The 11,361-nt window shown below is 37.7% G+C and overlaps 1 protein-coding gene across 1 annotated transcript; it reads right to left on the bottom strand.

Moving 5' to 3' along the window:
• Positions 1–6,649: 6,649 nt before the first annotated feature.
• On the bottom strand, positions 6,650–8,594 carry LOC111406674. Its single transcript, XM_023036063.1, has 3 exons — positions 8,392–8,594; positions 7,270–8,350; positions 6,650–7,174 (listed from the first exon to the last, which is right to left on the bottom strand). The coding sequence occupies exons 1-3, from the start codon at positions 8,592–8,594 to the stop codon at positions 6,650–6,652; spliced, it is 1,809 nt and encodes a 602-aa protein (XP_022891831.1).
• Positions 8,595–11,361: the final 2,767 nt, after the last annotated feature.

The raw sequence follows: 11,361 nt of genomic DNA, 5'->3' as shown, positions 1-11,361 counted from the left end.
AGCCGCGATGACTATTAGATATTTGGGTATGATTTAATTAATTAATTGATGTGTATAAGTGGCAATTTAAGTATTGAGTTTAACAGGGTTATGTCTAATTTAAATTTAATTACAATTTTTTTTTGTAATCGATTTGATTGTTCGGGCCTAGTTAGCATTCAAAATATCTACAACGATATCTTGGGAGGTATCAAGCCAAAAAGAAAATAATAAAATAAAATAAAATCCCCTAAAGACAAGAAGGCAAGGCATGAGGGGTACTTTTAAATTTGACCCAGTCAAAGGTTAAAAATTTCACTTTGACTTTGAAAATCTTGAATATTATTACATTGACCTCTTGTATGGTAAAAGACAAAGATGCCCTTAAAAGTATTACACAATTACAAAACAATATATTATTGAAATGATTTTACTATTCTTTTAGTGAATAATTGAAAACTAAACACTTCCCCACTTATAAAACTTCAAAATGAGCTTCCAACACAGAAAAAACTCTCATCTTTCATTTGCTTGAACCTCAAAATCTCAAAAAACTTTCAAACGCTGAAACCGAATTTTTTTCATATCAATTACTTCAAATCGGTAAGTATATTTACGCATATTTAATTTCATTTTCAGTAAATTAGTATACGTTTGAATAGAAAAATTTTATTTCGACGTAGTAATAGTTAGTATAATTTTTTTTAACAGATCTTACTTATAAAAAAAAATTGAACAGGTCTATAATCTTTTTTCTTCTATTCTTTAAAACCGTAGAAGAAAAAATTCATACGCAAAACAGCCAAACAGTCGGCTGTCATAGTCAGCTGTTAAATAACCCAACAGTCGATTTTTGTACTTCTACTTTCACAAAAATCGATTTTTAAAGCTGTTAATTAATTAATTAATTAATTTTTGTTGGCACTAATTTTTTTCTTATAATTAATAAATGAAGTTGATTAAATAAATAAACATATGATTTTTTTTGTAAGTTATTAAAAAAATTTTATTTCCTCATGCAGATATAATAATCCTTGTATGTTATTTCGGTGATTTCGAATTGAATGAAAATAATCGTTGGGAATGGAGATGGACGAGTGACGAGTGACATATGTGGTTGTATTGCAATTCCCATAACACAGAGTACATCATACTCAGAAGTGTACCACGATTTGCAAAATAAGCTGAATGTTGATCAATCTCAATACGATATGCAATTGAGATATTTATTCAATGGTTATGGGGATTCAACCACTCCGATTCCACCGATATTCGTTATTAATGATGTTGAATTGAATTATCTATTAGAATTGAATAAAATGCATCGGACTCCGACTGTTCTTGGTATGACTTTAGTTAAGAAGGATATTGTCGAAGGTGAACGCGAAGATTCAGATAGGGTGGATAATAATGACCGAGATTTTTGGGAGAAAGTGGAGATAGTTCCTGCGGATGATGTAGTTATTCCTGAGACAGTTGCTCCTGATCGTGATGTCGCTGTTACGCACAGAATTCCGTCGACAGTTGAAGACAATGAGAATATAAATGATTTTACAAATGAGAATTTGATTACTTTATCCCGACAGAGACATGAGCCGGGTAGGAGCTTAAAGGTTGGAACAAGTGGACCGTCCTCCAATTATTCCCTTGTGGCTCCCGATGATGAGGACTTGTATGTCGAGCAATTGTTTGAAACCAAAAAAGATTTGTAGGAAGCTGTACACCGGCTGATATTAAAATATAACTTTGAGTTCAAGGTAAAGAAATCAAACAAGTCATTGTTGACAATTGCTTACGTCGACGACAGTTGCAATTGACTCTTGAGAGCAACTAAGATGGACATGAATGAGTGTTTCGTAATTCGCAAATATTCACGGGAACATACTTGCGAAATGGGAATTCTTTGAAATGATCATGGGCAAGCTCGAGTATGGTTTATTGGTCAACAGATAATGCACAAGTATCAGGACACACAGACGATCTACAAACCTTCGGATATCATTAACGACGTCCGTTGAGAGTATGGAGTGGTTATGAGTTACCAGAAAGCCTGGAAGGCCAAAGAATGTACTTTGGAGGATTTAATGTGATCAACTGAAGAGAGCTATGCTAAATTGGTTAGGTATTGTCATAGCATAGGGACGACTAATCTTGGCACGGTATTTTTTATTGAGATGGGGGAGGGGGGCGATAATTGTTTTAAATATTTCTTCATGGCTCTCGGACAATGTATTCGGAATTTTCGAAATGCAATGTGACCCGTAATTCTAGTTGATAGTACAACTCTAAAAGCTAAATATCAAAGCAAATTAATTATTGCTACATGTAAAGACGCCAACGTCCAAATTTACCCTATTGCATTCGGCATAGTCGACAACGAGAATGATCTGTGCATGCGTTGGTTCTTTTCTAAATTGAGGGAAGTGATCGAGGAAGTCGAAGACCTGGCCTTTGTAACCGATCTGGAACAGTCTATAATAAATGGTATCGCTGAAGTTTTTTCTGAGGCACATCACGGGTATTGCATGTACTATATACAAGGTAATTTGAAGACTAGGTATCGGGACAAAGACATCGTTTCATTGCTCAGGAGAGCAGCCGAAGCTTACAATGCTGAAGAGTGTAATAAGTTCATGTTCGAGATAGGAAGTAAATCATTACCGACATTGGAGTATCTGACGAACATGGGGATCGGATATTGGGAGCAGACATACTTTCCAGGACGTCGATACAATATGATGACGTTGAATAACGCGAAGTCTCTCAATATATTGTTTAAGAAGGATCGAGAGTTAACAATTCTCGCAATGATTGAGAACATTCGTAACAAGCTGCAACAGTAGTTTCATGACTGATGTGCAGCATCACAGAGTTGCACTAGCGTGTTGACCTCAGCTCAAGAGGAGAAACTCTTTAAGGTGGCAGAGGTTGCGAGGAAGTTGAATGTGGAAGCACTAGATGAGTTATTCTTCTATGTACAATGTGCACGTAATACGATATATATGGTGGACTTGACTGATAACACATGCACTTGTACGAGATTTCGTTAGAGAGTTTTCCATGTGAGTTCGCAGTTGCGGTGGCCATGTATCAAGGCTTTGCAGCGAGAACGTTATGCTCTTTGTATTATACGACCGAGTCTTGGAGAACAGCATATGCTGAAACTATATTTCCTCTGCCGAGTGGGAAGTTCTCGAGCACATTCTCCTGTTTGATACTTTTTTGCCACCAGCAGTTGAATCACGTGGTCCTCGACGTCCAAGTACATCTAGAATACCATCTACCGGAGAGTTTTCTTGACCGCGTAGGTGTGGCAAGTGCAGAGTCATATAACATACTCGACAATTTTGTAGCAGTCAAATTTCCCTAAATGACAATTAGACAGGTACGTTAAATGTATAATATTTTCGTTTACTTTATACTGTTCAATATTTGTTCTTCATAAATGTTCGATGTTCAATATTTATTCTTGATAAGTGTTATGTATAATGATTCATATGAAAAAATAGTTCCATACTCGACATATGTGTAAAAATAACAAAAAAATCAATTTACAAAAAAAAATTAAATTAAAATTTCAATTTGAATGTTATATATATTGAACACAAATTTACAATTATTTCATAATCACAAAAAATAATTAAATTCAAAATTCGAATGTTACATATATCTAATATAAATTTACGGGTCACAATTAAATTCGAACAAATCACAAGCTAACAATGGGCGTTTTAAAAGCAGTCCGATATGCCCACAATGCATCGTCCAACTTCTTGGACCAATCTTTTCTTGATGCATTGACCGTCAACTCGAGAATTCTCTTTAACTCTCGATTAGATATTTCAACTTGGCCACTTGTTTGGGGATGATAGGGAGTGGCCACTCGATGATTCACTCCATATTTGGTCAAAAGTGAGTCAAAGAGGCGATTACAAAAATGTTTACCACCATCACTAATGATAGCTCGGGGAGTGCCATAGCGCGAGAAAATATTTTTCTTCAGAAAATTTACTACCACCCGAGCATCATTAGTAGGTAAAGCTACCGCTTCTACCCACTTTGACACGTAGTCTACAACCACCAATATGTATTTATTTGAAAATGAGGACGAAAATGGCCCCATAAAATCAATACCCCAAACATCAAATATCTCCACCTCCAATAAGGAATTCAATGGCATTTCATTACATTAGGAAATTTTACCAGTCCGTTGGCATCGATCACACTTAGAGACAAGTGTATGAGCATCCTTAAATAAGATGGGTCAATAAAAACCAGATTGAAGGACCTTTGATGCAGTTTTTACAGCACCAAAGTGACCACCATATTGAGAAGAATGACATCGTTCAAGTATTTTCTCCATTTCCTCCTCCGGCACACATCTCCGGATAATTTGATCCGGACCTTGTTTGAATAACAAAGGATCTTCCCAGAAGTAATGCTTCACATCAGCGAAGAACCTCTTCCTTTGTTGATAAGAAAGATCTGGGGGTATGATGCCGCTAACAAGATAGTTCACATGGTCTGCATACCATGGTGTATGATTGGCTTGTAAAATCTGGATGATTTGCAATAGCTGTTCATCAAGAAACACCTCATCGATTTCACCTTCCAAAACGTCTTCGGGTTGCTCGAGATGAGATAAATGATCAGCAACGACATTTTCAGTTCCCTTTTTATCTCGAATCTCGAGGTCGAACTCCTGCAAGAGGAGTACCCATCTGATCAACCTTAGCTTGGAATCTTTCTTTGCCAACAAATATTTGATGGCCGAGTGGTCAGTGTAGACAATTACTTTGGAACCAATGAGATATGACCGAAATTTATCAAATGCAAATACTACTGCTAGCATCTCCTTTTCAGTAGTAGCATAATTCAATTGCGCATCGGTCAAAGTTCGACTGGCGTAATATATAACATGCAGGACTTTATCTCTCCTCTGCCCTAGAACTGCTCCAACAGCATAATCACTAGCATCGTACATCAGCTCGAATGGAAGATTCCAATCTGGAGCTGCGATGATAGGAGTCGTGGTAAGCTTTTCCTTCAGTGCATTGAAAGCATTAAGGCATTCTTGGGAGAAATTAAAGGCTGTGTTCTTTTCAAGCAAGGAACAAAGAGGTTTTGTGATTTTTGAAAAGTCTTTAATAAACCTCCTATAAAAGCTAGCATGTCCGAGAAAACTTCGAATTCCCTTTACTGTAGTTGGTGGAGGCAATTTTTCAATTACTTGAATTTTCGCCTTATCAACCTCTATGCCTTTCAGAGAAATTCGATGGCTAAGAACTATGCCTTCTTTGACCATGAAATGACACTTTTCCCAATTTAGAACCAAATTGGTCTCTTTACATCGTCTAAGTACCATCTCTAAATTGTTAAGGCATCTATTAAATGAGGCACCGAAAACTGAAAAATCATCCATAAAAATCTCAATACTTTTCTCCACCATGTCGGAGAAAATCACCATCATATACCTTTGGAACGTAGCAGGTGCATTGCACAGGCCAAAGGGCATTCTCCTGTACGCAAAAGTACCGTACGGGCATGTAAATGTTGTTTTCTCTTGATCTTCCGGAGCTATTGGAATTTGATTATAGCCCGAATACCCATCAAGAAAACAATAATGTGAATACCCTGACAACCGCTCTAGCATTTGATCTATGAAAGGAAGAGGGAAGTGATCCTTCCTAGTTGCAGTATTTAACTTGCGGTAGTCAATACACACTCGCCAACCAGTCACCAGTCTAGTGGGTATGAGTTCGTTGTCCTCATTTTTCACTACCGTTATGCCTCCTTTCTTAGGTACAACTTGAACAGGACTTACCTATGGACTATCAAAAATGGGATAGATAATGCCTGCATCAAGTAATTTAACAACTTACCCTCTCACCACTTCCTTCATATTCGGATTTAACCGCCTTTGATGCTCGACTGATGGCTTAAAGTCATTCTCCATCAGTATTTTGTGCATACAAAATGACGGACTGATTCCCCGAATATCATTTATTGTCCATCCAATTGCTTCCTTATGTTTTCGCAAGACTCAAAGTAGCTTCTCTACTTCTAGATCGGTTAAGGAATTGGAGATGATCACTGGAAGTGTGGATGATTATCCTAAATAAGCGTACCTCAAATGAGGTGGAAGTGTTTTCAAATCAAGCGTAGGGGCTTTTTGATAAGATGGAAGAGGTATTGAAGATGTCTTTTCCAACTCTTCATAATATGGTACCCTCTTGAAGGTGCGGAAAGGTGTAGCTTCCAAGTACTTTGTCATACCTTCAACATCGGGGTCACCATCACTTATATCAGAAGAACTTACTAGGCATCTCTCAAGAGTGTCGTCAGAACTCCCATAAAGAGAGTCGGCAACCAAATGATCAATCATATCCACCCGAAAACAGTCATCTGGTTCTAACGGGTACTTTATGGATTTTAAGATGTTAAAAGTGACTTGCTCATCTTGTACCCTTAAAATGAGTTTACCCTCCTGCACGTCAATCAAGGCTCGACCGGTGGCAAGAAATGGTCGTCCCAGAATGATAGGGATATCATTATCTTCTTCCATGTCAAGTATAATGAAATCAGCAGGGAAGATGAACTTATCCACTCTTACCAAGACATCCTCAACCACACCTCGAGGATATTTAATTGACCGATCAGCCAATTGCAGTTATACCGTAGTAGCCTTTGCTTCTCCCATTCCCAACTTTTCAAAAATAGACAAGGGCATTAAGTTAATGCTCGCTCCGAGACCACACAAAGCTTTAGTAAAATTAAGATCCCCAATAGCACATGGAATAGTAAAGCTCCCTGGATCTTTGATTTTAGGAGGCAATTTGTTCTGGAGAATGGCGCTACACTCTTCCGTCAACATCACCGTTTCATGCTCTTCAAGTTTCCTTTTGTTAGAAAGGATATCTTTCATGAACTTCGCATAACTCGGCATTTGAGCCAGAGCATCTGCAAACGGAATGTTAATGTGTAGCTTTTTAAACACCTCCAAAAACTTACCAAATTGAATATCCAGTTTATGCTTCTGGAGCCTTTGAGGGAAAGGAATGGGAGGTACATAGGCTTTGACTGGAATTGGAGTCTTTGATGTTAATGGCTCTTGTTCATCAGTCTTATCTTCTTCAACAACCTCTTTAGGTGCTTGCAACGACTGGTTCTTAGTCAGCTCGAGCCTTTTGCTGTACTACCGTGGGTTCAGGCAATTGAATCCCACTCCTAGTAATAATGGCCTTTGCATTCTCTCTGGGATTTGTTTTAGTGTCACTGGCTAAAGCCCACCTGCCTTTCCAAATTTTTCAACGAGGCATCATTGTGTTCTTGGTATTGCAATTGATGATTTGCTAACTTAGCAATGGCCTCTTCCCAACCTTCTTTCTTCTTTTGTGGTTTAGGATTTAACACAGTCTGGTTATTCCCATAAGAGAAGTTAGGGTGATTACGCCATCCAGGGTTATAAGTTTGAGTGTAAGGATTGTACCCAGGGCGTTGAAAATTTTGTATATATGCCAAATGCTCGGTGGATCCCGAACTACTGGCAATCAACGGACAACTTGAACTCAAATGATTAGCTCCGCACATTTCACAGATCGGTGGGGATTGGACCATATGAGGTGAATGAGAGCCAGATGACGAAGTAGAAAGTCCTTCTACTTTTCGTGCTAGAAAGTCAATCTTTGATAACATAAGAGAGTATGCTTCACTCTCTCGAGCTCCACTAACTCCCACTTTAGCACGTCTATTTGGCCACATGGCACTCTGTTCACTCATCACCTCAAATAGCTCATACGCCTCTCGGATACTTTTGTTTTGGATAGATCCGTTTGACGATGAGTCAACATTAGAGTGGTAAGAAGGAGTTAACCTGGAGTAGAAGTACTGGACTTGTTGTAGTAAAGTAATCCCATTGTTTGGGCACTTTCTTAGCATGTCCTTGAACCTCTCCCAAGCCTCGTGAAAGTTTTCAGAGTCAAGTTGTTGGAAAGTGGTTATATCGTGTTTTAACTTGGCCACACGAGCAGGTGGGAAAAATTTAGTAGTGAATTTTTGTACCAACTCCACCCAACTCGTGATACTCCTCGAAGGTAGAGTGTCAATCCACTCTCTTGCCTTATCTTTCAGAGTATGCACGAATAACCTCATTCTTATAACCTCATCATTCACACCTTCATATGTGAAATTGCTAACAATTTCCATGAATCTCGCGATGTGAGCGTGTGGGTTTTCATCTATTCTACCATAGAATGATAAAGAATTGGAGAATAGATTAATGACATCCGGTCGTAGTTGAAAGTTAGGATGTCCATATGATGGGTAAATGATACTCGCCTGGTTCTCAACGACAGGGCGGTTCAGAAAATCCCTAAACAACATATCTTCCTCATTGACTACAGGATTTTGAACCTGCCCGCTTGATTATCAAAACCAGGTGGCACACCATCCCGAGGAGCTTGTTCATGTCGAATAAGAGGGTCCATATGACCTTCTTGATGCTCCATGTCTCGTTGTTGTCTTTTCAACTCGTTTTGTTCTCTAAGCCTCTTTCGGAAAGTCCCTTCGATTTCAGGATCAAATTCTAGAAGATTGAGACTTCGCGAACGATGCATAAACAATGAACGAGTTAGGAATTTGATAAAAACGAAGACAAAGTAACTTTTGGATTTAAAAGGGGGAATTTAAAACAAAAAGTAAAGTTCGTTAAAGTGATTGACAAATTAGCTGGTAATTTGATAAAAACATTCCCCGGCAACGGCACCAAAAACTTGATCGGTAATAAATGGCACGCCGCAAGTGCACGGGTCGCGATCAAGTAGTATAATGGACCTTTTAAGTCTGAGTCGATTCCTCAGAGAGTGTTGTTTTCAATTACGAGTGTATTTGTTTCAAATTAACGAAAAAGATACACATTTAAAAGTTCGATTTTAAAAACTATAAAAAGGCGAAAACTCGATTTTGATTTAAAATACTTAAATAATACTTAAAAAGTGGAAAAGTTTGATTTTAAAAGATGTTGGAATTTATGATTTCGCTTAACCCTTTTCAAGCCAATTATGCGTAGATGCAAATTACCAAACTATGTGGTTAGACCCGATTTTCCAAAATTAGTCAATAACCTCTGTCGAGCGATATCAACCCTAATTGCTTAGCATTAACATATTTATATGTCATTCTAAACTAAACAACTGCATTCAATTTTTGTGAAAATAAATCAACGGGTCACATAGGGTAGGTATACATGTCTGGATACCTAAACGCGTATAGTCGAAACCATACAAACATATGGTCTTAATTATTTCGGTCCATTATGTGCAACTATTTTTCAATAATTACGCAACTACCTAACCACAACATCTATTGACGTCAAATAAATGTAGTAATCTTAAACATGATAATTAATACACCAATATTTTGATAACAAATGCATATCTAACAACATATAATACGATATTAATGAAAATAGGTTAAGCTAATACATAAATTCCAACATAAACTTGTTTAGTTCATCATTCTAACAAAATAACAAAGAGATTCTCATAAACATATCATTACAAACATGAAGAACTAAATGAAAAGAATACAAAAGTTGAGATAAAACCCTTTTAAATACGAATTGTAATTCCTTCAATGTATTCTTCAAACTTTCCTTAATGATCTCCTTGCTATATCCACTTGATTCTCAAAATAAAACTAAAATTAACAAAAGAAAATAAAACTAAGAGAAAAAAAAATCAAGAAAAAGAGAGGGAGACCAAGAGAGATAGAGAGAAAAGTGAAAGAGTTGGGGAATTTTTTTTACCTACCAAGTTATATTAGTATATATATGGAATATGTATAAAATATAATAGATAAAAAAAGATATTATTAGACACATAAATATCCTAAAAATATCTAGAATAAAATAAGGATAAAATAATAAAAATGTTGACCAAAAAATCTCGAAATTGCAGATCAGATCCTTCAACTTTCATTTAGTGCAATTTGGTCCTCAAATTTTGACTTTTATTACATTTAGCCCTTCCATAATTGCACTTCAAGTCCTTTTCCTTCTCTTTTCACTCCTTATACTTCTTTCCTGGGTTTTAGCCTACAAAAGTAACAATTACACAATTATAAATAAAAATATACTCAATTTTATCAATAATAAAGTTCCAAAAAGTGCTAAATAAGTGTGTAAAAACACACTTATCAGATACCCTTGGCGGTGGCGATGCCAATGGCAGCGGCGATGCCCTCGGTAGAGGTGATGCCAATGGCGGCGACAATGCTCTCAACGGAGGTGATGCCAATGGCGGCGGCGATACCTTCGGCGGAGGTGATTGTCGATCAGCTGGACCGCCCTCCTGCATAAATAACAACATTAAAAATTATTCAATAAATTTATACAAAATGATATTCAATAAATTATATTTAATTCACATACCCAATCTCGGTCCAGGCTCGGATCAGACATCTCCTCGTCTTGGGTGTGCGAAACGCCTAAATCCCACACAAGACTCTGAACCTCCTCTTCCATCGACGACGTCAACTCAGGTATGAATTCAAGCTGACATATTGACATTTCAACTAGTTAACAATCATGTAAAAAGATTTTAAACTACGTATAATATAAATCACAAATGCATAATACTTACCTGAGGATCGTCGAAGAGGAACTATCTTATATACCCAAATCTGCAACACATACACTTATTATGCATAAATGTAATATACTAAAACTTTAACTTTGATTATATTAAACATTTACCTGTACCGCTAAGGGCAATCCATATGTATCATATTTACGCATTGACCCCCTGGGCCTCAAGTGTGATCTGGTGAAGACATGTACGGTATCTTCATATCATCTCCGGCCTCATGGATAGTTGTTGAACGCGTCGATGTCGTCGACAACTTGCCAATGAAAAATGTCGATGGTAGTCTTCTTGTGATGACACCTCATCACACTCTCGAGGATGTCGACCAGCACAAATTTCAATCTATCTAGCATCTGGTCGCACCCCTTGATCGCGACCATCAACTTGGGTAGAAGCACCGACCCATGTCCCTGGAAGTATGTCTCGTACAGCCTATTGCTTCTCTCAATGGCTGCATCGTCGCCCGTCATTCTCAGTCTAGTGATCAAGCTAAACTCATACAACGAGAAACTGACGACCTTGCCCCCGAGGTCGAAGTGGAGGGAATCGCCGTCGACTGGCCTCAGAAGTTGACATAGAAGTGCATCGATGATTTGTTCTGGGTACTGCACCTCTCGCATCTGGTACAATGGCCACAAGAAGGACTGTCGTAATATATCTCCGTGCTGATCATCTAGCAGCTCCAACACAGCAGTAAAACTCTCAAAGCTACTATTCCAAGTAGCTTTTCCCGCCATCC

This window comes from Olea europaea, chromosome 12 (assembly GCF_002742605.1).
Source record: "Olea europaea var. sylvestris chromosome 12, O_europaea_v1, whole genome shotgun sequence".
NCBI lineage: Eukaryota > Viridiplantae > Streptophyta > Magnoliopsida > Lamiales > Oleaceae > Olea > Olea europaea.
Note: the sequence above shows the minus strand (reverse complement) of the source record. Positions and strands in the feature narration are given on the sequence as shown.

Bases quoted from the DNA above. Each gene is read 5' to 3' on its own strand.
- LOC111406674 (XM_023036063.1), bottom strand. From the start codon at position 8,594: ATGCATCGTTCGCGAAGTCTCAATCTTCTAGAATTTGATCCTGAAATC. The intron at 8,351-8,391 runs GTTCAAAATCCT...TATGTTGTTTAG, and splicing joins TTTGATAATCAAGCGGGCAG to GGATTTTCTGAACCGCCCTG. The intron at 7,175-7,269 runs GTGGGCTTTAGC...AACCCACGGTAG, and splicing joins TGAAAAATTTGGAAAGGCAG to TACAGCAAAAGGCTCGAGCT.